The following is a 27,609-nucleotide window of genomic DNA, read 5'->3' on the forward strand; positions in this document are numbered from 1 at the left end:
AGAGCAATCAGTCGTTGGATTAAGGCGCGCGTGTGTGCACACACACACACACACACACACACACACACACACTGAGTAGCCAGATTATTATGATCTCTGAATGCATAATAATCTGGCCACTCAGTGTGTGTGTGTGTGTGTGTGTGTGTGTGTGTGTATGTATATTAAAGGCCTGGTGCATGAATTCGTGCATGGGTGGGGTCCTGCCATCCTGGCCAGGGGGAGGGGACATGGGCGGTTGGCCGGCCTGCCTGCTGGTCAAACTCCTGGTTGAGGGGACAATTTGCCTTTTATTATATAGGATATACACTGAGTGGCCAGATTATTATGCATTCAGAGATCATAATAATCTGGCCACTCAGTATATATATATATATATATATATATATATATATATATATATATATATATATAAAATATGAGAGGGCAAGAAAGCAAAAAGGCACATATGACTTGACTGCTCACACTTCTGAAAATTCATAACTATACATGGTAAGTTGCAGAAGTTGATCTTAATAGTAAAGAATAGTTTAAAGAGTTGAAGAATCCTTGACCCTCAGTGCACAACTGATTTAAATAGCAGCTTCATTCCACTAAATGTCTAAGCCCTGGGCAATGTTCTTCAAACCTTCCAACAAGCTCTTTATAATTAATTTAGTAAGTATCTGGATCAAATGCAATAAAAAATTCTCCTAATTCCTCTCACAACTGTTTCTTCAAAGTACTTTTAGCCATTTTCATCTTCCTGGTTCAAAGCACCAGAAATACTTTACCCCAATATTGCTTCTTTTTGCACTCATCACATAGGTCCTAACTATTTGCTGAGTACACAAATATTCAAGCTTTACAGTGATATTTCTAGTTTTTCTTATGCAAATACCATTCTTAGAATATCAACTCCAAGATTATTAGAAGAGAGAGAATTCAAAAGGCTGCATAATCCTTCTCGATAGAGAGAAAAATGTTAGCTCAAAATCTTACAACATGGGGAAATCATGAATGCTTGTTTAAAAATGGATAAATGAATCTCAAAAAACTTAAAAAGAGTTTACCTAATTTCTAAGTCAAATCCCTAAAACAGTCTATTCCAGGTTCTTAATTTGGTGGTAAGAGGAGAGATCATTAGATTCCTTTGAGAATTTGATGGAAGTTATGGACTTTTCCTCCAGAAAGAAAGAAAAAAAAGTGCTAATCATACATAAACCCACTTTTGCATACGATATTATTGTATTCATGAACTTTAATCTAAAACTGTGGATTAAAGGAACCGGGTAATTGCCCTACAAAAAATTGTGGCAGCTGGGAATTAACAGCCTCTCCACACTACCCCCTCATCTTTTAGCAGATAACAATGCAGCTTTAACAAGAGGTAAACAACACCAAATGATGGATGCTTGTATTTAACTTTGAAACCAGAGGAAACACACATGAATTAGATAAGGGTTAGGACTTTGTAAGGATCTAATACTTTGGCCTCTGCCATTCTAAAGCACACAACAGGCAAATCTTATGAAAATATCTTCTACCTACCTGTTCCATCATGCTGCCAATCTTTCTCTCCCCGTTACAATAAGCATGTGTATGTTATACAGATTTCTAAGCATTAGGTGAAAGTTCATTTACTATAAAGCCCTACAATACTAGATATAACAGAATATCAGTACAATAATGGATTTTGAACAAGATTCTGAAATTCATTAAAATTAGTCTGACTAGCAAATGAGATTTTATATTTCCTAAACTTGTCGGATACTCTAGAAATTTTAATAGCTACCCAGAGCATGCCATTTCCTGTACGATGCCATTATAGTACTGATTTTCTAAGAGTGTAACAAATCTAAGATCACCAATACATTAAACATTACTTTATGTGGTAAGTGATTCAGCAAGAAGGAAATGACTAAATATAAAGCTTTACTGATCTGATGATTTTATAACACGTTACAAGGGAAAAGAGATTAAATGCGATGTTTAACTGTTATTACAAAGTTTAATGTTTATAGCAGTTAACAATCCTCATCTATTATTGCCATTATGTCCATAAATGCAATGGCCTCATATTGTTTACTTAAACAATTGTACTTGTTATACTTAAACATTGATTTATACATTTACTCCAAGTATCTACACTTCAGTTTGTGGTTCAAATAATAATTTATCATTTTCCTGACCATTTTCTCTAACATAGTGAGAAAGGCTAGTAAGCCAGGACAAGCAGAATAGGAAAACTGAGACATATAGTTAAACACAGTTTTCAGCCATAGTAAATCCTATCTTCCCTAACCCTAGGACACTTAAGAGTAAATGGCTTGCTCTTCTCCTCAACCAGAAGGTAAATAGCTTAAATAACCCTACTCAGGAGGATAGATATCAGGAATCCAATTAATGCCATTTGCCAACCATACCCAAGGACAGATGAAGTTAAGGGAATAAATCTCCTTTTGGCACATAAGCATAAAACTAATGAATATTCTGTTGAGATACTCTCCTAAGACCTCCTCTAAACTCCCAGAAGTTAAAACCCCTCCAAACAAAGGTTCTAGCTCAAACTGCCTCTCCCAGGAATACCTCTGAACCTTTCCCTTCCCCCTTTTCTTCCCTCCCCCCACAAACATGCATCTCCTAAACTTTAAAGAACCTAGGAAGCTTGCAACCAGAGCAGCAATGGGCAGCAGCAGTTTGTCCCCAGCAAATCCCTAAACCTGTCCCCAAGGCTCCCTTTTCTCTTATTTCTTTTCTTTTCTTTTTTAAATTAAACCTTTATTGCTGAAAGTTATTACATATGTCCCCTTAAAGCAGCCCAGCCTAGGCTCATTTCCCCACCTAGTCCTTCTCCTCTTATCCTAGGCCCTTCCTTGTTTCACTGTCACCAGCTTTAATAAACATCCTCTAAAATTAACCTGGGCTTGTGTAGTGAAATTTTTCCTGCATGAAGTCAAGAACCCACCCTTAGGCAGACCTACTAGGGCCACGTCCCTTTTCTGGTAATAATAGTAACCCCTCACTCCCAGCTTACTTTCCATCTTTTTGTCCTAATTTATTTATTCTTTATAGCCATACCAACAGCTGGTTATTTACAATAATTTATTTACATTCTGAAATGTAAGTTCTAAGAGCTGAAATGCTTTTTTTGGATCACTTATTCATTCCCAGTGTCTAGAACACTGGTGATCAATAAATGAATGCATAGATATTTACTAAGTAGAGATATGAAATCAGAGGTAAACATAGAATAGTATAAAAGCATGGAATATAATGAGGATTTGGATTTCAGTCACTGCTCTTGCACTTAATAATAACCTTGAACAAGTCATTTAATCTCTGAACATCAATCTCTTTTCCTTTAAAACAATGCTAAAATATTACTACACATTGTTATTACAAAAGTTATAGGACATACTAGAAGTAAAAACTTGTTGCAAATATTGATTATGTCCTAGCAGTTATTCTTGGAAAACTGGCAGAAAATTCTGTAAAACATCTTGAGAAAGCAAGTTATTCTGTTACTGTATCCTTGTTCTTGCAGGACTACAGAGGCAGAATAAGTAGTGAGAAAGCATAGCATTAGGAGAGATAGGCTTAAACTTCAATTACTAGCTGGTTGACATTAAGAAATTTTCTTAACCTCTCTGAGGCTTAATTTCCTTATCTATAAAAGGAGAGGGACAATATTGCCTTAAAAGTGTAATTAATTGTTTGCACCAAATGTCATATTAATTGTGAAAGCACTTTTTAAACTATAATTTGTATTTTTAGTGAAGTAAAATTAATTACCTTTCCTTAAAGAAATCCTAATCCTGGCCAAGTGGAAGGAAATATTATTCCAGAATGTGCTCAAATGGACTATGGGCAGAAGAAGTATACATACTCCCATTCTTGCTGTAGATTCTCCAACTTCAGTGGGAGGGCAGAATAGAATAGGAAAAGAGAGAATAGGAAGATACAGAATGGAAAGAGAAAACAGAGATTCACAAAGACACAAGTGAATAAGCAGCAAAGCTCTGATAGACTTCAGGTCTATTTAACTGCACACCCCACAGTCAGGGCCAGCTTCATGGGTGTGTGATCTGTGCAGTCCCACAGGATCAGTGACTGGAAGGGCCCCACACTTGGCTTAAGGCTCTGCTGTTGCTGTCTTGAAATTTTTAAATCTTTTTTAACAAGGGGCTCCACATTTTCATTTTGCACTGGGCCCTGCAAATTATGTAGCTCACAATCTTTCCACTACAGGACAAGGACAATAGCTTATAGTCTCAGTAACTGTATGTAAAGACCACTGCTAACTTAAAGGACAGATACTAAAAAGGAGACTTTTAATCAGGTTAATAATCACATATTTGTGGTACCTGAATTCTGAAATTAGCAAAATACTTAGTGAAGCCATTATATATTTTACTTTTTTACAAAAATATATATTTTTTATTTTTTAAAATATATTTAATTGATTTTTTACAGAGAGGAAGGGAGAGGGATAGAGAGTTAGAAACATCGATGAGAGAGAAACATCGATCAGCTGTCTCCTGAACACCCCCTACTGGGGATGTGCCCGAAACCAAGGTACATGCCCTTGACCGGAATCGAACCTGGGACCCTTCAGTCTGCAGGCCGACGCTCTATCCACTGAGCCAAACCGGTTACGGCCAAAAATATATTTTTATTGATTTCAGAGAGGAAGGGAGAGGGAGAGAAAGATAGAAACATCAATGATGAGAGAAAGCCTGCAACCCAGGCATGTACCCTGACCAGAAATCGAACCGTGACCTCCTGGATCATAGATCGATGCTTAACCATTGAGCCACACCAGTTGGGCCTTAGTAAAGCCAATTTAATTAAAAAGCAGTAGCTCAAATTAGAAATGCAAATGTTATTTGCCTTTTCCTATTTTGTGCTCCATCACATCCTAATAACAGGCCAGTTAGTAAATGAAATACCTGAATCAAATCTAATTGACTTTCCATTCTGAAACCCAACAAAATACCCCAGTGATTATGGATTATCTTTGTGTGTGTTTTTTTATTTGATATATGCTATCTCACACTAAGCAAATGACATTGCCACAGAAATCATCTCTGGAGTGAAATCTCTAACAACCCAATTCAATTAAATCACACCAGTTAAGGAATGTGTTGTTTCTTTTCTGCTCCTGCTGACTGCAGAGACAGCTGGTGGATTTGAATTGAACATTTCCCAGCAGCAATTCAGTTTTTGAGGTCTGCAGGCCAAAAAGATGCCTTTTCCACTTAAAGTCAGACTAACCCACGCTAGTCCATTTTGACCTTTGGACTCCTTATCAGTCACCTTCAGTCTCTGTCAGTAGCTGGACAGGCCAACCCAGAGCGGCCTGCTCTCCAGTGAACAAAGGCTTGCTATGTAAAAGAGATGAGCAGTGAACAGAGATACCATCTGATGAGAAGGTGCTCAACTCATCCTCTGTGTTCCAGCAGCATGTCTAGGACTGCTGCCACCACAAAAGGTGAAACTTCACCCGAAAACACTTTCTCTGCCCCTGATTTAAACACACACCTTCATTAAGGAAGCAGCTCAGTTTCAGATAAAGGAAGACAACAAATCATTGAACTGTGGCCTGCACTCTAACACTCCTTCCCATCCTTTTTTTTTTTCTTTGTCCTTTTAAAATTTAAGTCCACCAGAGCCCCTCTGGCTACTGTTTAGATCTGCTGGTGACATTCAAAGTAAGATTCCTTAACAGCTTTAAGAAACACACTCTTCTTTCTCTTATATTCAATATTCACTCGGCCTCAAAGATGAAAACTTTTGTTTCAAGAATTGAAACAGCTTGTTCCCTAAAGTATTAATCTCCTCAACTTTGAGAAATATACCCACTACTTCCTATAAATAGGATCAGGAAATGCTAATCTCACAAGTATAGTCACAAGCATTAACAAATTAATGTATTTATCTTTTTAAATTTCAGTATGCTTAGTAAGATGGCCCTACGAGAAATCTCAATGATGCTTAACACTTCCTAAATAGAAAACAATGAAATGTTGTCCAAGGTCTAAATTAATTTGCTGCAGGACCCTAGATTAAGTCTGTTTGCTTATCTTTTGGGTCTAAAATTCTCTAAGTAAAAAATGGGGATGATTTTAGAATAAAATGAAAACATGGGGAGCAAAGCTAAATTCATAAGCACTACATATATAGTCAACAACACCTCCGGATAATTAGTTTCTTCATCTTATCAATATACTATTATTTCATCTTTCTACTAGTTCTATTCAAAATAGCTTACAAATTAAAGTATTTTCCATCAGTGTTTAGGTATGAAATAGGTTCCTCATAGGAAAGACAAATGAGGAACAACTTTTCTAAGTCTCCAAGTAGTCTATATGAATTGAAGGATAAAATCATATTTACCTTGATTGTACTTTTATCATTTCAGGAGCATTATGAAATTGATTTACTAAAATTGCTGGCGGGAATGTAGACTGATACAATATTTCTGGTGAGCAAACTAGCAATCTGTATCAAAAACTAGGAATATGTATACCCTTTGTCTAGCAATCCCAGAATTGAGCTTTGGGATATTTCTCTTATAGGGACATGTGCAAAGATTTAGGTACAAGGATAGTCATTCATTTCAGTAAGGCTCTGTTTACAACTGCAGAAAACTGGACATAATTTAAATATGCAGCAATAGGGCAGAATTTGAATCAGTTCTGTGAAAAACAAACAACTCTTTAAAAATATATAAATAAATGCATTTGAAGACAATGGCAGGATGCTCCCAATATGCCAAGTAAAAAAAATTTGATTACAAAGCAGTAGATAGAGGACAATCCCATTTTAAAAGGTATAAACATACATATAAAAATTCTGGATGGTGTTAACAGTAGATATCTTTGAGAGACAAGAATAAGAGTAATGTCTTTTGTGGGGAGAAGGAATGCAACAATGTTTTCTGGTTTTTCTATAATAAACATGCATTATCTATAAATAATAAAAAAATAATCAATACTTTTTGCTTTGCTGATTTTTAATTACCAATAAGACCAGTTCCATAAAAAAAAAATCACCCAGGACAAGTTCACTTTTAAGCTGAGTGGGTGGTAAAGAATGAGATATTATCAACTTTACTGTGTATAAGGCAGACAGCTTTTTAAAGCAAAAGTGATTCTCTATTTGGAAATTCCCCCAAGGTGGTTTGTAAGATTGCCATAAAGAAGTGCATTGGTATTCAATATTTATTTGTTGATTTTTATTTCAACTGAGAAAGAGACTAGAGGTTATTTGTTAAAAAGCTTAATACACATTCTCATTTTCTGACAAACGGGACATACGATCTTGCTGAGAATTTCTCCAAGCATCTAAAATGGCAAAAAACAACAACAAAGAGAATTCCAGTAGCATGGGTATAGTGAACCTACATGATAACTGAGACTGACCATAGAAGAGCAACAGAAGTGAACAAGCCCCAACTCATTAACAGCCAGGACTATAGAGGGTTCTTAACAGATACACTCAAGAACTTCCCAGTAGGTTAAGAAAAAAGTATGATTAAAACAACAATGGCTTTTGATCTTTAAATTACAGATATAACTAGCCAGTCTACAATCTTCAGTTTTTAATTTTGAAAAAAATTATACTGGGTTTAAATTTACTTAGTTAGACTCACTAAACAGAAATACTTAGGTTTCTAGGTTTCTCTTACGTAGTCTCAATTTGCGATTTCTCTCAGTGCAGGAAAGTATAATAAATCACAATCGGCTAAATTTTCAGTAGTTGTAGCAACTCTTCTTTGAATCAATATCATTAAACTATTGTTTGGGCTTAACCTGCACTTATATAGTTCTTGATCTTTATTAACTTATGTGTGTGAAAGTTCCTCATGTCCACTAGGATGGCTTCCATGTATATTTATTTGACTTATAAACTAAGGAGTTGTACATTACTTAGAGAACACTAAATAAGTTGAGCCATTAATTGGCAACTGGGCCACTAAACTAGTAGCCAAGTCAATACGAACAAGGAAAAATAGCAATTGGCACACACCTCCCTTATAGCTCACTCCACTGTAAATATTACAAGCCCTCTGTACCATGGGAACCACCTTGCCTACCACATGATGCTGATGTAATACTATCTAGAGCTAAGCACCTGGAGGAAGCACAGAAAGAAGTTTTGCTTTGGATTACTTGATTGTGCTTTCTTTCCTTCTTTTATGAACCATAAAGCCACTAGCAGATAGTTTAATTATTTCTGTTCTTATACTGCCTGTGGGGATTTCACATTGTGCTCCCAGCCACTGGTACTGATTTAATAACAACAGCCTTGTAAAACTGGCAGCCTTCCTAAATAAGCTATGTAAAGTCCGCAAATGCTGCTTACTGTGCTGTGTACTCAGAGGGTAACTCAATAAAAATTTGATAAAAATTCTGCCCATATAATATATCAAAAATATGCTCATAGCAATTTCCTAAAGAACATCACTGGTGTGTAAAAGATTCCCTTCTTACCACAAATGATTAATAGAAGTCATTCATCAAAAACTAATTATTTGTAATATGGTCTTAACATCTGCCATATTAGTTCTTCCTTTTCTCTCACCACTGAAGTACTCTTTACCTGTGTTTATACAAATCAAGACATTTAAGAGGGCCAGAAATAAAGATCAGAGTCCCAGCTCAAATCCTACTCCTAATAAAGCCTTCAGTAATTGGCTCATTTACAAGACCTTTCTGTCCTCTGAACACCTAAAGCACCAACTGCACCTTTCCTCTGGCACTCAGCATGCGCTAAATTATGTTCACATTTACCCCTTTATTGACCTTGTCTTATATCCTCAACAGACTGAGCATCCCGACTGCAGGAACCATCTTGTATTCCTTTGTATCTCCCACCTTTTGCCCAGAATAGGTGAAATTATGACAATGATGCAAATGATAGAATTTTTAGCATCAGATTGGCATACCACTCTGTATTCTAATTTTTTCTACTATACTTTGGCTCATGTCAAAAGAGCAAAAATATTAACTAAACTTTTTTGAGTATATACTGTTAGTCTTCACAAACATTACATTTAATCCTCACAGGTATTATTGGCTCCATTTTATTGACAAGAAAGGCTTATGGTAGTTATATATAATAAAAGCTTAATATGCTAAGTGTCTGGTTGTCCGTTCAACCAATCAAAGCATAATATGCTCATGATTTGCTAAGGCCGCTCAACCGCTCGCTATGACATGCACTGACCACCAGGGGGCAGACGCTCCAACCGGTAGGTTAGCTTGCTGCTGAGAACTGGCTGGGACTGAGCTAGACAGGCAGGACACGCCCTGGAGCTCTCCCTCGGTCCCTCCCCTGGCTGGCCAACCTCCCGCGTCCCTCCACACCCCAGTCATGCACTGGTGGGGTCCCTCGGCCTGGCCTGTGCCCTCTCACAATCTGGGACCCCTCGGGGGAGGTAGGAGAGCCAGTTTTGGCTCGATTCCACTCAGTCAGACATCCTCTGAGGGCTCCCGGACTGCAAGAGGGTGCAGGCTGGGCTGAGGGGACCCCTCCCCCAGTGCACAAGTATCATGCACCAGGCCTCTAGTGTAACATATTCAAGGTTGTACAGTCTATATATAGGTGGTGAAACTCTGATTGGAACTCAAGTCTGTTTCATTCTAAACATCAGACTATGACTATTAGCTACAAGAACAAATGACAAGTAAGATTCTGAATATGTGACCCAAGAGACCTTTGAAGTATTTTTAAAGAGATTAGTACTTAAGAATTGGGATATTTAAGGAACTGAGTATAATATTTTATTGGGGAAGATGAACATCACAGAGATGGAGTTGATAGAATGTTCTATACCAAACTGGTGAAAGGGATGTTAACGAAGTACAGTTTCATACATTGTTTGAATCTATTACATTCATCTCCTAGGAAGTGAAATTCACTGATAATTTACATCTCCCATTGATGCCCCAACTTCTCAAACTAAAGCTCCTCACAAAGATAAAGGTGATTAAAATAATAGGAAGTTAAAATTTTTTGGACTGAGAATATTAACTTTGGGGAAACAATAATTTAAGGTACCTGGGACAGAGAAGAGTCCCAAAGAAATGGCATCTCTCTAAGAACTCTTTGCTTAAAAAAATGAATTTTTTTTTTGCTTATGTGATACTTATCTTAAATCAGTTACAAAAAATCAGAAACTTTCTCATCTAATTAATCCCTCATGGTGATCAACTGGGTTTTATTACACAAAATTCAGAGAACAGCAGAGATGAGACGGACAAAAGCTGAGCTCATAAACCTGACCAGCCTTTTGCTGAGGTGTTGAAGATTGCTCAAGTGTTCCTTGGGTTGCAAACAGAAGAGTCTCTAGCATGAACTTTTAAGAATACAGACACCACAGAAGACAAGCAATATAAAGTCCACAATTAAAATTCTCAGGGCTTGAAATGTCCCGTTATGGATCATAAATATGTGTATGGCTCTTTATCAACAAATGTTAAGTATAGATGGTAAAAGTAACAATCACATCGGAAACTTTTATTGTTTTTTTTTAAAACTAATCTCATTTGATCTCCACAATTCTCTGAAATGAGGCAGATATTATTCCCAAACATAAGTAATAATTTGAACCATCTAGCTGGTCGCCAAAAAATAAAATAATTCTACATCTTCTACATCTGTTAAACGAAATTGTTACAACTTTTAAAAAAACACTCTAGAATAGGTTTACATTGAGGTTTTTCTTTGAGTAATTCAAGCCTTTGGATTCTGCTGCTTTATATACATAACTAATGCCAAATCCCTTAGATTACTAAAAGAAGGGTCACACCCTCTAGAAACAGATAATTGCGGAAAACAAAAGTCACTCAACTTGCACAACCTGCAAAGAGGAAGTGAGCCCAAACTTGCCCTTTGGTGTGCAATACTAGCAATCTCTTTATATATCATTTGCTACATCCCTTCCAAATCACAGGAACACCTAAACATGTTCTTAGCACAATTCTTCAAGTTAAACCCTAATTATGTTAGGGCAGCAACATCCTGTGTCATTCAACAATGCAAAACTAACCCTATCTTAAAGTAGTTAGGATAATTCTTTTTTCTGTCACCTTAGAAATTCAGAAACATTAATGTGATTGCATGTATATCACTGTCCTTTAGCCCTAAAGTAGTTTAACGTATGATAATCAAGAGGACTCACATTTACTGGAGAGACCTAAGAAGAAATATGAGCAAGATAATCTGTAGAAGTTTGAGCCTCTCTATTACTCCAAGGCCTATAGCTGTTAGAAACAAAGAATGAAGGATAGCATCCTGTTATTTGGCTTTGGGCAGTGGTTTCTCCGAATAAGTTTAAAGAAATTGCCCAATTTCAGGAGTGCTTACAGGTGAACACACAAGTCAAAGAGCAACGCTTTTTAAAAAATCCACTCTAGATTTATCACAAAGAAAATCTGACTTGAGCACATCACAACCTCACCATTCTTGTTCATCGTCATTGTGCAGATTTACTCTTCAGTTAACTTGGTTAAAGGTGGTTCCAATAAGGCCAAAGTTGAGAGCTTTTCCCCTCCACCCTTCAGTCCCAAGCCAATTACTGCTGCACTGACTTCAAACAAGCACAAGTGTGGACACAGCCACACAAAGTTATCACCACCGCTAATGAAAACACAAATGCATCTTTATACCCTGACAAAAGGATCATTAACCTTTCCTTGATATTTGAAGGCTATATAACACCTAGAAAATTCACTAGTTGTAAACTTATTTGATCACCCTTTAAAATATATATTCCACACTCTGGCCGGGTAGTACAGTTGGTTAGACTGGTGGTCTGTGAGGTCCGAAAGATTGGTGACCACTGATTTAAGGAAACCTTTGAGCATCGTCCTGATATGCCAAGGTTGTAGTCCCATCTCCAGTCAGGGCACATGCCCGGGTTGGGGGCACGATCCCCAGTTGGGGGTGTGCAGGAGGCAGCTGGTCAATGATTCTCTCTCATCATTGATGTTTCTCTCTCTCTCTCCCTCTCCTTTCCTCTCTGAAATCAATAAAAATATGTATATTTTAAAAAGAATAGCTTATTGATTTTTTTTAGAGAGAGAGGAAGGGAGGAGAGAGAAATATCAATGTGAGAGGGTAACATCGATCAATTGATTGGCTGCCTCCTTCATGCCCCCTACTGGGGATCAAGCCCAGATGGGGAATTGAACCAGCAACCTCCTGGTGCATGGGATGATGCCCAACCAACTGAGCCATACCAGCCAGGGCCCCTACAGGATTTTCAAAAGTGAAAACTGACAAGCTGTTTCTAAGACTTACCTGGAAAATAAAATAAGAATAACTAGCACATAAAAAAAAAAAAAATGAGGTAGGCCTTGACATACAAGATATCAAAATAACCACTAAATCTATGTTAAGTAAAACAGTATGGTATTAGTATATGAACAGAAAACGTATTAACAAGACTTAATAGTATAGATGAAGACCCCAAATATCTGTTAGAGTTTAATATACAATATATTTTTTTTAATTTTAAAAAAGTATGTATTTTATTGACTTTTTACAGAGAGGAAGGGAGAGGGATAGAGAGTTAGAAACATGGATGAGAGAGAAACATCGATCAGCTGCCTCCTGAACACCCCATACTGGGGATGTGCCCGCAACCAAGATACATGCCCTAGACCAGAATCGAACCCGGGACCCTTCAGTCCACAGGCCGACTCTCTATCCACTGAGCCAAACCGGTCAGGGCTAATATACAATATTTGTAGCATTTCCAATCAGTGAAGTGAGAATGGACTAAATAAATTGTATTAAATAACTGATTATGCATTTTGAAGAAAGGAAGTTAGATTTATACGTCACACTATAAAGAAAAGTTCAGATGTTTTAAAGAGTGAAATATTTTAAAAGTATAGATACATTAGGAAAAAATGTGAAAGAAAACTTTTATAATCCTTGGAGTGGGTGGGAAGGGTTTTTTAAAGCAAGATACAAAATTCTGAAATCATAAATGTTAACACATTTTACTGCATAAAAATTAAAAACCTTTATAACAAGATGCAAAGTTAAAAGACATGCAATAAGCTTGTAAAAATGATTTTTCCACATATTCAGAAAATGCAAAATACATCAACAATAAAAAAAACAAATACCAATAGAAAAATGGTTATTAAGTACAAACATGCAAATCATAGCAAAAAAATGAAAAAGACCAATGCAAACATGAAAGGATGCTAAACTTCTATAGTGATACGGGATTTGCGAATAGAGAAGTATTTCACAGTAGGGATCCTGGAGTCAGACTGTGTTTGTGTTTCCATCCTGACTATAATTTTAGACAAGTTACTCAACATCTCTGTGTCTCTCATCTCTAATGGAGAATAACATCTAACTCATAAGGTTGTTAAGAGAGAATGAGATAACAAAACAATGCCTGGCACACAGTAAAAAAATAACTGCTATTTAATGTCATTATTAATATTACCAGGGTTGGTGAAGATACAGGGAAAGATATACTCTTACAACTGGTAACAGCAAATTGGCAAAGCCTTTTCTGAAGGCAATTTGGCAGTATGTATCGAATATATAACCTATACATACCATTAGACCCAGAAATTCCACTGCTAGAAATTTACCTAAAGAAATGTTCCTATCTATATATATAAAAGCCTAAGCAACCGGCTGACTGAACGACTGTTCAATTGTCTGACCGGTAGTTATGACTCATGCTGACCACCAGGGGCAGACGCTCAATGCAGAGTGGAAACCATAAGCATGAAAACATGGAATAGACTGATGAATTTCAGAAGGAAGGGGTTGGGGGGAGGGCAGGAAGAGATTAACCAAAGATCTTATATGCATACTAGAGGCCTGGTGCATGGATTTGTGCACAGGTGGGGTCCCTTGGCCTGGCCTGTGCCCTCTCGCAATCCAGGGCCCCTTGGGGGATGTCAGAGAGCCAGTTTTGGCCTGATCCCCGCAGGCCAGGCAGAGGGACCCCACTGGTGCACAAATCCGTGCACTGGGCCTCTAGTATGTATATAAAGATATATGTATCAAAACTTCAAGTGCAGACCGTAAGAGCTCTGAATTGGGAGACAGTAAATGCTGGTTCTAGTTTAGTTCTACCAACAACAATAAATAATGTAACCCCTGTGCAAAAACAACCATCAAAATATTAACTTGACTATTTTAATATTTTTTAGTTTTTTACTCTGTAAAACGTGATGACAACTTGTCCAATGTGCCTTAGAGGAATACTTTAAGGATGTGGTCTCTGGACCATCATCATCATCAGCAGCAGCAGCAGCATCTTCTCCAGCCTCACCCCAGACCTAGAGAATCAGAAACTCTGGGGGTGTGCGGCAGGAATTTATGTTTTCATAAGTCAACTAGGTGATTCAGATGCAAGCTTAAATTCAGAGATGAGCACATGTGAAATCACTTGGATAAATATAGAGCAAAACTGAATTCACTTGGATAACTATAGAGCACTAGTACCATTACTAATTCAACAAAAATAAAACTGTTCCCACCTTTCAATTTCATTAAAAGATACATTTTTGGATAATCATATCAATATACTCCTCTTTTGCTGAGTTTGAAGTCAAACTTCAAGCTAGGAAGTCAAACTCATATATGAAACAAGAAAATAAACATTTTAGGTCAAGGACAAAAAGCTCAAGATAACCTCGTTAAAAAATCAAGCAATGTCTTAATCACTTAAGTTTCAACACTTTTAAAAAATATATATTTTTATTGATTTCAGAGAGGAAGGGAGAGGGAGAGAAAGATAGAAATATCAACGATGAGGGAGAATCATTGATCAGCTGCCTCCTGCAGCATGTGCCCTTGACAGGAATCAAACCCAGGACCTTTCAGTCCTCAGGCTGCCGCTCTATCCACTGAGCCAAACTGGCTAGGGCAAGTCTCAACACTTTTGAACAGGTTTTCATAATGGGAACACTTTTAATGTTAGGTTTTGCCAGTATTTTACCTAATAATTCTTGATCCTTCACTGAACTTTTTAGGACACAAAAATAGCTACCTATCTTTCGATCAGCTATTTGTTTAGCATATTAACAACACTACAAAAGCCTTGGCCTCTTGCTTAGTGACCATTTCTAAGGGATTGATGTTGGCTCTCTAAAAATAACATAGGCTTCTATATTTTTCAGAAATTCAGAATTTTGTTTTTATTAAAAAGTATGTATAGACTCTTAAAGGAAATGAAACTTTTCACGATCATTTGAGGGCTATAATTCAAGACTTTTGAGTCTGATTAGATGATGCTCTGGGTTGCTCATATTTTTTTTTTCTAGTAGAATTAACACTCATGACAGTAACTATACTTTGTTTTTGAAGTGAATCCAATCACTTAATATCTTCAATAATACATAAAAAATTACACATATTTGGTGAGTTGTATACAATGGCAAGGGGACATCTTAATCTAATAATAATCTAATAATCTAAAATCCAATAAGATACAGTAAAACCTCAGCTATTCTCTATTTTCAACTATACGGTACCTAACAGTTAAAAGTCAAGAAACTAGAAAGAGCCTGTGAAATCACCAAAGTAAGTATCCAAAGGCCATATTCTAAAGGTCATGAGCTTTCTCCATAGCAGAGTCTCTAGGATCTCATTCTGACCTTTTTACTCTGACACAATTCTCATGGGATTTGTTACATGGCTTCTAAACCCACAGCAAATCTGAGGTAGCAAACGAGAGAAGGAAAAAAATCTCTTAGGAGGGGTCCTCAGCAATGAAAAGAGAACCACTGGGCTAATAGTATTCATGTGTCCAAGTACCCCCTTCCCCACATATACACTTAAAACTTTTTGAGTCAGTCTTCTCTTAGAGCTCTAAATCTTAATCTTTTAGTTGCTCCCACTAGTCTTTGCTATTTATATATCTGGTACCACAGAAAAATGCTCACACCAGTTGAGTGTTATGATATCAGGCCTTAGAAACAGCACTTCCCTTTAGGAAAGAGATTCTTAATGTTTTATGAGATCACATTACTTTGAGAATCTGATTTTTAACATGTATTTATCTACCCAATATTTTCATATAATCTTAAGGAGTTTCTGAAGCCAGTTCATAGAATTCTAGGTGACCATGGACCCCAAATTAAGAACTTCTGCATTAGGTGCCAAAAATGTTTAAGTTAACAAAATTTGGGATAGTATTCAGAATGATCCCTAGAGATTTTTAAATAATGATGAAGTAGGCAATAAAAATGATGACTAAAGCAACACTAATAAATACATTTTAGAATAAGTAAATATTAGTCTCTTTTAAGAAAAAAAAAAAAACAGTGGCAAGAGACAAAAATAAAAGAGAAATATTTTGCAAATTCTTTAAAAGACTGTCTACCTTAGCATCAAAAGTCTTAGTATAGCAAATATATTTTTCACTATTAAGTTGAAGATGTCACCAGTTAAAGATAATTCCTAAGTGTGTAAGTTATCTTGCAACTACAATGACAGAATATCATTTTTATAGTGGTTAACAGCACCTGACCAAGAAACAGATCAGGATTCTAAAGAAAGTTTTGTCATTTACTTGCTTTATGGCCTTGAACAATAGCTTAACTTCTCTAACCCTTAGCTTCATTATCTGTAAATAGAACAAAAAAGTTCACATGATTGCTGTGATGATTTAACAAGATAATATACATTAAACTAGTAGCACAGTAACAAGCAATCAATAAATGGCAGCTATTAGGTATTGTTTAATTTCAATGAACTCATTTTTTGTGTGCAGGAATTTGTAGTTTTCAAAGTGTTATAGTCTTATAATCTTTTGGGGGTAGGAATCACTGTATTCTCATTTTACAGTGGAAGAAACTGAAGTCAAATGACTTACCCAAAGAAATCTGGACTTATTTGATTACACTAGGAAGCAAGATTAAAAACTCCCCCCACCCCCTGCCCCTGCTAAAAGCTTATAAGCTCTGCTTTTTAAATTTTGCTTAATCTTTTTTCTTTTTCTTTCTTACTTCCCACTGAGTGAATACAGTTGAAAGGCAGCTAACAGCATGTCCAGGCAATGCAGTCTGGTAAGGCTTCCAGGGCATACAACAAGTTGGAGGTGAGTGGAGCCTGGATGTGTTAGTGGCAAAAGGGCACCAGATGTTAGACCTTCATTCAGCAATCTTGGTACTTGAGTTCTGGCTAAGAAAGAATCCATAGCCAAGACTCAAATACAAGCAAAAGTTTACTTAGAAAGTCACAGAAGTAGAAGTGAGCCGTGTAAGAAATGTGCCAGCTGGTCTGCGTGGGCTCAGGAAACAAGTTACAGTGGCAAAAGAAGGGCCCTTAGAGTTTAGGAGAAAGCAAAGGTATGCGCCTGGAGGAAAGAAAAGGAGAAGGCACTAGCATGCTCAAAATTAGCTTGCTACATTTGGTCAAACATTTAACTAACTCACCCCTAATACCTTGGCAGGGCTAGACCAAATGATTTCTAGGATCTTATATGGCCCACCTCTGCTCTAGAGAGAGTGTGGCCTGTTTGATCTTCATTAAAACTGTAGTTGTACATACATAACAAAATTTGCCTTTTAACCATTTTTAAGTGTATAGTTCAGCAGCATTAAAGAATTCACATTGTCATGCAATCATCCCCAAAACTTTTTCTTCCTCCTCAAATGAAACTTTGTACCTATTTAACACAAGCCTTCCTCCTTTCCTCTTCCTGCAAGCCCTGGCAACTAAACTACTCCAGGTACCTCATATATGTGGAATCAATCATATGGCATTTTCCCTTTGTTATGGCTTTTTTTTTCACTTGGAATAATGTCTTTAAAGTTTATCCATGCTATAGCATTTGTCAGGATTTCCTTCCTTTTAAAGGCCAAGTAAGAGATACTTAGTTGCATTATATACATATTTTATTTATCCATTCATCCATTGATGGGCATGTGAGTTGCTCCCACTACTTTTTTCATTTTTAAAATATTGTTGACACTATTATTTTGAGATTGGTTGTCCAGATTCAGATTATTTACTCCTTTTCTTCTTTGTCTTCCATACGTATCCTTTTTGTTTTTAAAAGGAAAACACAAGTGAACAGTTGATTTAATTCTGTGGACTTTACAGTACAGAGCAGTAAAAGAACTGTGTTGTTGTTGTTGTTTTCGGTGGGGGCTATTTTTTAGGAGCTCCACCATGAATCTACACAAAGGGAAAAAGCTGAAACTCAAATGAGTTTAATTTGATTTGGTAGAAGGACAAACCATTAATTAAAATAATAAAATAGATTTAAGATTATTTACAAATCACTTTACATGCCATTGTTGGGACCTTTAATAAGAAATAATGGAAAGTTTCTGTTGTTGGACATTCAATTAAAGAGTCCCTCAAGGGTGACCTGGGAGGAAGACACAATCCTTACTTAAGTTCCAGGAGTCGGGAACCCTCAGTAGGTGACTTTCCTGAAGCCACTCTAGAGTGAGTGCAAATACACTACTAAGACCAAACTCCTGCTACACTAAACCACTCCACTGGTTTGAGGATGCGACTTGAATAGATGGAGTTCCTTTGCTTTGCGCTTTATAACTGCGAGGTGAGATTCAGCTTCAGCCCACAGTCCTCAAAACTGGCTAAACCACAAATTTAAAGGAAGGAAAACTCTAGAGACTTCAAAAACAGTCACAAAGATGCGCCTGAATCTTGCACTTGAGTGAATGAAGCTTTGCATGCAGGCTTGGGTTGTGAGCACGTACTACTACAGGGGAAGACAAAAAAAAAACACCAGCCAAACTACTGAAATCCAGTTTTTGAAATAATTCCAGACTACAACCAGCGGGAGCGAAGAATCAACTGCCTTTCTTTGTGTGAACGACTTGCAACAGAAACCTATAGTCAGACGAAAACTTATTTGAAACAAAAACCAAAACAACAAACACGGGCGCTTGATCACCAGCAGGACCCGCAAGGGAGCCCTAGCATTTCCGGCTGGCTGTTCAGAAGATCCACACCGCCCTTCACCTTCAGTCTCCTGAGTGCCATATGGCTCGGCTGTCAATCGGTCACCAAACAACTTCCCTGAGAAGACCCCACTTTCAGATACCCTCAAAGTTTACCAGAAATTATCGCAAAGGATTCTTCTGTCCGTTCACCCACCCCCACTCCTGGACACTTTCCGTCTCCAAGAATTACCCCACCCCTCCACCCCACTATCCTCCCTGGACGCCCCGGGACCGCCAAGAACGCAGGGTGCAATTTCGCCCTCGCTTGCTTGCTCCCCAGGATGTTGGGGAAAGCGACTGCTAAAACGCAAACTTTCCGAGCGTTAGCAGAGGGCAGGAGGGCGCGCGGTGTACTCACAGCTGGTTGATGGCGTTTTGCGAGATGACCGCGTTGGCAGAGAAGTAGGGGATCATGTCGGGGCCACTGAGGCTGCAGGTGCAGGCGGGAGGCGCCTTCCTTTCGCGAGTCAACGTGCTCAGGGTCATGAGGCCGGCTCAAGGCTTTCAGGTCCGCATCCTGGCCCCGGCCCGGCTCGGGCACGAGGCGATCGCGTTGGGATCTGCCCGGCCGGAGGCGCGGACAGCGCGGGCTCCCGGCGGCCGAACTGGGACCGCCGGGTCGCGCGGAGGCAGCCACCGCAGCCCTGGGGCTCGGCAGTGGAATCCTGGCGGCAGGGCGCAGCCAGCAGCCCGCCCCAACCCGCGTCCGGGGCGGGGCGCCGGCTGGGCCGACCCTCCGCGCCCGCCGGGTCCATCCCGCCGCTGCGCCCCGCCCCAGAGTTCGTGGCACTCACCGGATCCCGCTGCGAGCATCGGGCTTGGGGGGACAAGGGTCATCCCCCAAAAGGCCGCGACTTGGGCGAAGTAGTGAAGCGAGTCGGGGGTGGGCAAGAAAGGCTCTCACATTTCTTGGGAATGTTTCAACAGAAAGGTCCTTTTAACAGGCTCTACACATTGAATCTCAAACAAACCCCATTTTTCAGATGACTTTAAAAGGCTCTTCGTTAACAAATGTAACAATTTATCAACCTATATGCTAAAGGCTGGGGAAATCCAGAGATTAGCTGGGTTTTTAAAATTAAATTAAAATTTTTTTATTGTCTAAAATTTTACTATGTCTCCTTTCTCCCCAATTGACCCCCTCTTTCATCCCTTCCCAGCCCGGGCAAGCCCCCACCGCCCCAGTGTCTGTGTCCATTGGTTATGCTAATATGCATGCATATAAGTCCTTTGGTTGCTCTCTAAACCCCTAGCTGGATTTTTTTTTAAAAAGCAAAACAGTTGAAATTATGATGGAAAAAAACAAATTATCGACACAGTCTGCTAACCTTTATAAATAGATTTACAAAACGCTTTCCTAACCATCCTCCAAAGATTCACAACCTTAGCTGCACTCGAGAATCACCTGTGGAGATTTAAGAACGCCCAATAATCACTACACCCAAGACCAATCAAGTCGTAATAATCTCTTGAGGTTGGAATCTAGATGTCAGCATTTTTCAAAGCTCCCCAGGTGATTCCAATGTGCAGCCATGCTTGGGAATTATACTAGCATTGTGCCAAACAATCTCGAAAGGAAGACAGGCTAGAGATTATATCCTCTTACTTACAGATGTGTAAAAATTCCAAGTCAAGCCAGTTGACCTTGTTTGATGTCACTTTGATAGGAACTCCAGTTTTATGACTCCTGATCTAGGGCCTTTCCCACCAATCTGTGAGGCCTTCATGAGTTTAAGCCTTTAAGCCTTTATCGTGTTCCTAACAACTCACTGAGCAGTGCCTTTCACCTGACTACGGACCAGCTCTTTGTAAAATGAGAATCTCTTCTCTCTCTCCTACATGTTATGTAGTGGCTTACAAAAGAGGCTGGCCCCATGGAGGCACTCAATAAAACCTAGCTCCCTTATCTCTTCTCCTTCTAATCTCATCAGGACAAATATTTTTAGGCACCAGTATGTTTAGCTTTTCTGAATACTTGATTAAAATGTATATCATTAAAGCTGCTTTAGTGATTCCAGAGCCAAAAATTAATGATAATTTAAAAAAAAACCAATTTCACTATCCAATTATAAGAGAAAAGAGACTAAAATTAGAAAAAAAAGTCACCATAAGACTCAACATATGCTAAAATCAAGAAGAAATATGTCTTTTTAAATATAAACTTTCAGATCTCTTTTCCTATTGGGAAGTTTGGCAATTTTCAATATGCTAGTAATGAAATAATCTAAACTATAAATTCAGTGTCTAAAACCAGAATTATTCTTCTGTTAGTTGATCCTTCTATAAAACTTGTTACCAAGGCACTGAGGGACTAGAAATATGGCAAACTCATACTGAAAATAGATACTGGAAATAGATATCTAAGGTTCCTACAGATCCGGTCATAGGAAGGAACCAATTGGCCAGTGAAGAGTTAGTGAAAGGTCTGGATCTTGGAGTCCAGTGCATCATTATCTTCATCCATCTCTAGGAAGGAAAATGTTTGAAAGATTTGTTCTGGCTGCGTCAGCAGGCACTCAAATGCAGGGTAAGAAAAAAAAAAAAAATCTGCTGATACACCCCAAAATAAATTGCTTTAAATATCTGGCAAAGTTGCCAGTTTAAAAACTTCTTCCAGGCTGTAATTTATTACAACCTCCTGCAGTGATTTAAAAAAAAAAAATAGGCAGCAGGCTGTTTACTAGTAAACAGCACTGTTAAGGTGATGGGTCCAGTTCCTTTCATGACACAGCAGAGATGAGATTTTATTGAAGCAACATTAAATGATGTCTTTTAGGAAAGAGGATGGCATAGTAATCATCTGAATCTGTCTTAAAAAGAAGTCAGGAGGCCCGCCCGGTCAGTGTTGCTCAGTGGTTGAGCATTGACACCCTGTTGATTCCTGGTCAGGGCACAGTGGAATCGAACCAGCAACCCTTCACTACACAGGAGCATGCCCAACTAACTGACAGATCTCTCATGGATGCTTCTCCCGTTGTTTCTCTCTCTCCAAAATCGATAAAAAACATATTAAAAAGTCAGCAGGAAATGTATCTTACTCAATTCACACTTAATCTCTCTCACATTTAAAAATGGTAGAGATAAAGATTTCATAAATATGTATACTTGTCTTTTATAAATAGATTCCTATAGTGACATCCCAGAAGTGCATAGTCCTTTGTTTTCCCTCAAAAGACCTCTGTCAGTGCCTGTTCAGCTAAGGAGACTATTTTAACACCCTCATCCAGACTTTTTCAAAAGCTTTTCAAGTTAAATTCTTGCTTTGAACTGTAATATAAGAAATTGGGAAAGTGCTAGAATATGCCTCTCAGTTTTTAAAGAAAATAACTAAATCATCTTTGCAAACTGAGATACCTTTAAGGAAATAGTTCTTTCTACTACTGCCTGTTTTAAAAAGTTGAAAAAATTTCCTTTATTTTCACACTCTTTACAATGTCAAAATGTCAATCAATTTAGTTTCAGCTCAATTTAATTCTTTACTCTCCACTGTCAGGAAACAAGGCTCTAGGGAGCAAGCTCTCTGTACCAGGCATCTAGGACTTCAAAAATGATTCCAAATTAGATTGAGCAGCATGAAATAAACTAAGCTAGTTTTCTACTCCCCATGAAGTCAGAAGGAGCTTTCTCTAAAAGAAATTTGCACAAAGTTTCCTGAAGAAAAATTGCTGCATTTCTTTACAATGTTGCTTGAGTTAGATTTGAAATTAATTTTGTCATATCATTTGCTGACCATTTTAAGGCTCAGAAATATGAATATTCTAAAGTGTTAATTTGGCTCTTGACAGCATTAGCTATGACCAAGTAAAATTTTTAAAAATTTAAAAATATTTTTAAATATTTAAAAAATGGATTTTTTAGAGAGAGAGAGAAACATTGATGAGAGAACGAAACATTCATCGGCTGCCTCTTACACTACCCTCCCCCGCCCAACGGGGATTGAGCCCACACTGGAATGGAGCCAGCAACCCTTTGGTACATGGGAGGACACCCACCTAAGCCTTGGCTATCTGGTACATCAAAGGGTCATGGTTTCGATTCCCAGTCACAGCACATACCCAGGTTGGTCGTTTGATCCCCAGTTGGGGTGTGTTCAAGAGGCAACCAATGTATATTTCTCTCTCACATCAATTTTTCTCTCTCTTCCTTCCTCTCTCTCTAAAAATCTTTAAAAAAACCCACAACAAACAAACAAAACATATCCTTGCATGAGGCTTAAAAAATACACATACCTAGTTATTAGGAAAAATTATTATAACAATCAGAAGATCTATTTTTTTTTCAGAAGATCTATTTTTTAAAAATATATCTTTTTATTGATTTCAGAGAGAAAAGGAGAGGGAGAGATAGAAACATCAATGATGAGAGAATCATTGATTTTCTGCCTCCTGCACACCCCACACTGGGATCGAGCCCGCAACCCAGGCATGTGCCCTGACGGGGAATTGAACCTTGAACTCCTGGTTCACAGGTCGATGCTCAACCACTGAGCCATGCTGACTGGGCTATTTTTTTTTTTTTTTAATCCTCACCTGAGGAGTGAGGATATGTTTTTTAGAGAGAGTAGAGAAGGGAGGGAGCCTCTGATAGAGAGAGAGAGAGAGAGAGAGAGAGAGAGAAACATTGATGTGAAAATTGAGACATTGATTGGTTGCCTCCTGCTTGCACCCTGACCAGGGCCAGAGATCGAACCTGCAACCGAGGAGGTATGTGTCCTTGACCAGGAGTCGAACCCGCAACCCTTCAGACTGCAGACCAACACTCTAACCACAGAGGCAAACCCGCCAGGGCAATTTATTTGTATTTTTATGTTTTTTTTCTAAGGGTGTGACTAGAGAAATAAATAGTAAATTAATCCCCCGAGTGTCAAAAGGGAAAAAAACACTTTAAAGAATTACAAAACAAAAAGCCTGTTACCTGGAGTAGCAAAACATTCTATCTCCTGTTAGTCTGTAAAACACGAGGATAAAACTCTCAAGATAACAACCCTAATTTTTAAACTTGTCCAGACAGCACCAAGAGGTATCTCACTACGCTTAGTCAAAGACACTCTTCATACAATACAATAAACCAAACTCTGTAAACAAAGGCTCTTAGAAGCAATCATGTTTTGCAATCACCATGTGGCTAATAGTTTTATTTAAAAGAATACCTGACAATAGTTTTAAACACTGGATGGAACAATGTCACTGAGCCCTTCCACTCCCTTCCATGGAACTTTCCACCATAAGAGCAATGGGGAATACTAAAAAGATTGCATATCAACTCCATGAGAAGCAGTCTCTGAGGCATTCATCCATCCCACATGGTCTTAATCACCATATGCTCCAGTAGGAAGAGATGCTGAAATGCTGCTTTCTTCAGGTTACAAAAGCCGTATGCTCTATTGTTTAGTAAAAATAATAGGCATTTATAGATCACTTTTCACATCCAACACACCTTATAAAACATTTAACCATTTAGTCCCCACTCTAAACATTTTTTTTAAAACTAGTTTTTTTTGTTTGTTTGTTTTTAAATATATTTTATTGATTTTTTACAGAGAGGAAGAGAGAGGGATAGAGAGTTAGAAACATCGATGAGAGAGAAACATCGATCAGCTGCCTCCTGCACACCCCCTACTGGGGATGTGCCCACAACCAAGGTACATGCCCCTGACCGGAATCGAACCAGGGACCCTTGAGTCCTCAGGCCGACGCTCTATCCACTGAGCCAAACCGGTTTCGGCTAAAACTAGTTTTTTAAAAAAAGTATAAGTAACATAAGTAACACATGGGGAATGATTACCCTCCCCCCCCCCCCGCCCCAGTATTCAGAAAGATAAAATAAAAAGTCACTCTTCTTTCCATCATCCTACTCACAGGGATAATTTTTAATATTTTCAGAAATTTTCTTTTCATATGCATACATTAATATAATAGCTGCCCTTTAAGAAATACACATGAGCCCCAACTGGGTGGCTCAGCTGGTTGGAGCGTTGTCCAGTACACCCCATATATTTTTTATATACTTCATTAAGAGTTTACATGTAGTATCCAATTTTCACAACCTTATGATTCTATTATTATCTTTATAAAGCTCAGAGAGGTTAAGTAACTTGACTAAGGTTATACAGCACTATTTCAAATCCAGCCAGTTATTCTGGCTCCAGAACCTGTTTTCTTAACCAGTGTTCTATACTGTCTCTATGATGATGGAGGTTCATTACAGAACAGGTTAAATCTGGAAAGGTCTACTGACAAAAGGAAGAACTCCTGGAAATCTTAAATGCCCACCTCACTGCACCTGTTGGTTTCTCCTCTACTTCATACTAGCTATGCCTAGCAGGCCCTGGCAATAACAGGGACCTAACCCAGTATTATAGCAGTAAGATGATTTTTTGGCTGTTGTATGCCATCCTCTTGCTAGCAGATCCCTCAGAACTCTGCATTTCAAACTAATATCCACTACAAATACTTTTCAAAGCACTTATATCTATAGACTAGAGGCCCAGTGCACGGATTCGTGCACCAGTGGGGTCCCTCAGCCTGGCCTGTGCCCTCTTGCAATCTGGGACCCCTGGGGGGATGTCAGACTGCCAGTTTTGGCCCGATCCCCATAGTAGTGCACAAAGCAGCAGGCGGCCGGGGAAGAGCTCTAGCCCGGTGGGGCTCTGCCTGCTCCCGCTCATCCCGGCCCACTGCTCCGCTCAGTAGCGCTGCTGGAGGCAGGAGAGGCTCCTGCCACCACAGCTGCGCTCGCCAGCCATGAGCTGGGCAGCGTCTGGCGCCCATTGGTCAGCTTAGTGGTGCTCCCGCTGTGGGAGCGCACTGACCACCAGGGGGCAGCTCCTGTGTTGAGTATTTGCCCCCTGGTGTCAGTGCATGTCATAGCGAACAGTCAACCAGTCATTCGTCTCTTAGGCTTTTATATATAGAGATTTTTTGGTTCTCCTAGACTTTTGTTTTTTACATAGCATCTTACTTCATGAAGGAGGCATGTAAATGCTTGGCAAGTCATAAGCTCTAAATATATTCTGGTTGGTTGATCCTTTATATCACACCCCACTATATTTTTTCTTTGGGCTTTAGATAAATATTTCCTGAAGGAATCAACACATTAATTAATGATGGAGGTTCTCTCCCCCTGCAAACTCACCCCACACCTGGAATAGGGAGAAAACCCCTAAGATTCTTTTTCACTGCCTCAGATTTCTCCTGCTGCCTCTTGCTTTTTGGGTAGATGTCTCCTTCATACAGAGAATCCAGTAAAGGGCCTGGAACACAACCCTGTAGGTAAGGGCTTTATTTTTATTTTCAAGCTTGCCCTAGACTTTCAGGAGCCAAAAGTTCAAATCGCAGCAGGATTGATTCAGCTCTTTCACAAGCAATTTAGTACTATGTAGTTTGTTTAGACTGGTCAAGTTTCCAGGCTCTGGCCGAGCAGCATCATTATCTCTCCAAGTTTTCATGTATCAGCTTCCCTGGCCATATTTCACTTTCCATGTCTTTATTCTCTGAAATCAGGTGAACATGCAAAATTACATACTTACACAATTATACACTTTTCTACAACCATGTAAAATAGCTTCAAGGAATTTAAGTATAATACAGGAAGTTTTTTTTTCTCTCTCTCTCTCTGAGTTAGGCAAAACCAAGAAGTAAGCAAAAGTTATACTCCTCAATCCTTGGTAGAAAGGATGCACTCTGTATCATTCTTTTAGTTAGTACATCAAACTAACTGAGAAAAGATAAGGTGCTGTCAGATTCTATTCAATCCACCTAAGTTGGAAGGCTGACTGAACAAAGGATCTTAAGTGAAGTGAAAAGCACTTTGCCAGGGGAAAAGACAACTAAGTAGTAAATCTTTCTTTTAATTTTTAATTGTGGAATATTTCAAACATATAGCAAAGAACAGACAGGATAACAAACAGCCAAATAACTCAATAGATGCAATATTATGTACTGATGTTTTACTCTTCAGAATTTAATAAAACATTACAATTGAAGGCCCTGGCCAGGTAGCTCAGTAAGTTAGAGTGTTGTCCCGATATGCCAAGGTTGTGAGTTCAATCCCTGGTCAGGGCACATACAAGAATCAACCAATGAATACATAAATAATTGGAACAAATGGATGTTTCTCTCTCTCTCTCTTTCTTTCTTCCTCTCCCTAAAATCAATAAAAACACACACATTAGAGTTGAAGACCACTGTGAACTTCTCTATGAGCCCTTTCCCACCCTCTGTACATATAACTATTCTCCTGAATTTGACAATTATCTTTCCATTCATCCTCTCTAATAAAATGGCAATATGCAAATTAACCATCACTCCGCTACATAAGCCACACCCACCAGCCAAGCCATGCCCACCAGCCAATCAGGGCGAGTATGCAAATTAACCCCAATCCAAGATGGCTACAGCCACAGAGAGCAAGATTTCCCAGGTAACAGAGCAAGCCAAGCTTTCCATAGCCATTGCAGGCCTAAGCCTCCACTCAAGCTACAAAGTTTCAATTATAGAAGGTAAACAAATTCAAACAAATGGCGGCAGAATGGAGCTTGAGAGAGCAGGCCAGGGTTGCCGGCGGCAACAGGGGAAGCAAAGCTTTCCGCACACCCTGGCCGGGCTCACCCGCTTAAGGCTACAAAGTTTCAATTGTAGAAGGTGAATTAACTGCC

At 38.7% G+C, this 27,609-nt stretch overlaps 1 protein-coding gene across 3 annotated transcripts in view; it reads right to left on the reverse strand.

Annotated features, from left to right (window-relative positions):
* The window catches only part of SSH2 (slingshot protein phosphatase 2), a 216,621-nt gene that overhangs the window by 85,276 nt on the left and 103,736 nt on the right, over positions 1 to 27,609 (reverse strand). The window contains exon 1 of one of the 3 annotated variants that reach the window (XM_079798859.1): positions 19,312 to 20,097. The exons of the other annotated variants lie outside the window; for them this stretch is intronic. Coding sequence (XP_079654985.1) covers positions 19,312 to 19,439 — 128 coding nt within the window. The 5' untranslated portion in view covers positions 19,440 to 20,097. Of the gene's footprint in view, positions 1 to 19,311; positions 20,098 to 27,609 lie in introns of those variants that run through there. 3 annotated transcript variants of the gene reach the window in all.

The sequence above is a fragment of the Cnephaeus nilssonii genome (assembly GCF_951640355.1).
Source record: "Cnephaeus nilssonii genome assembly, chromosome: 19".
Taxonomy (NCBI): Eukaryota; Metazoa; Chordata; class Mammalia; order Chiroptera; family Vespertilionidae; genus Cnephaeus; species Cnephaeus nilssonii.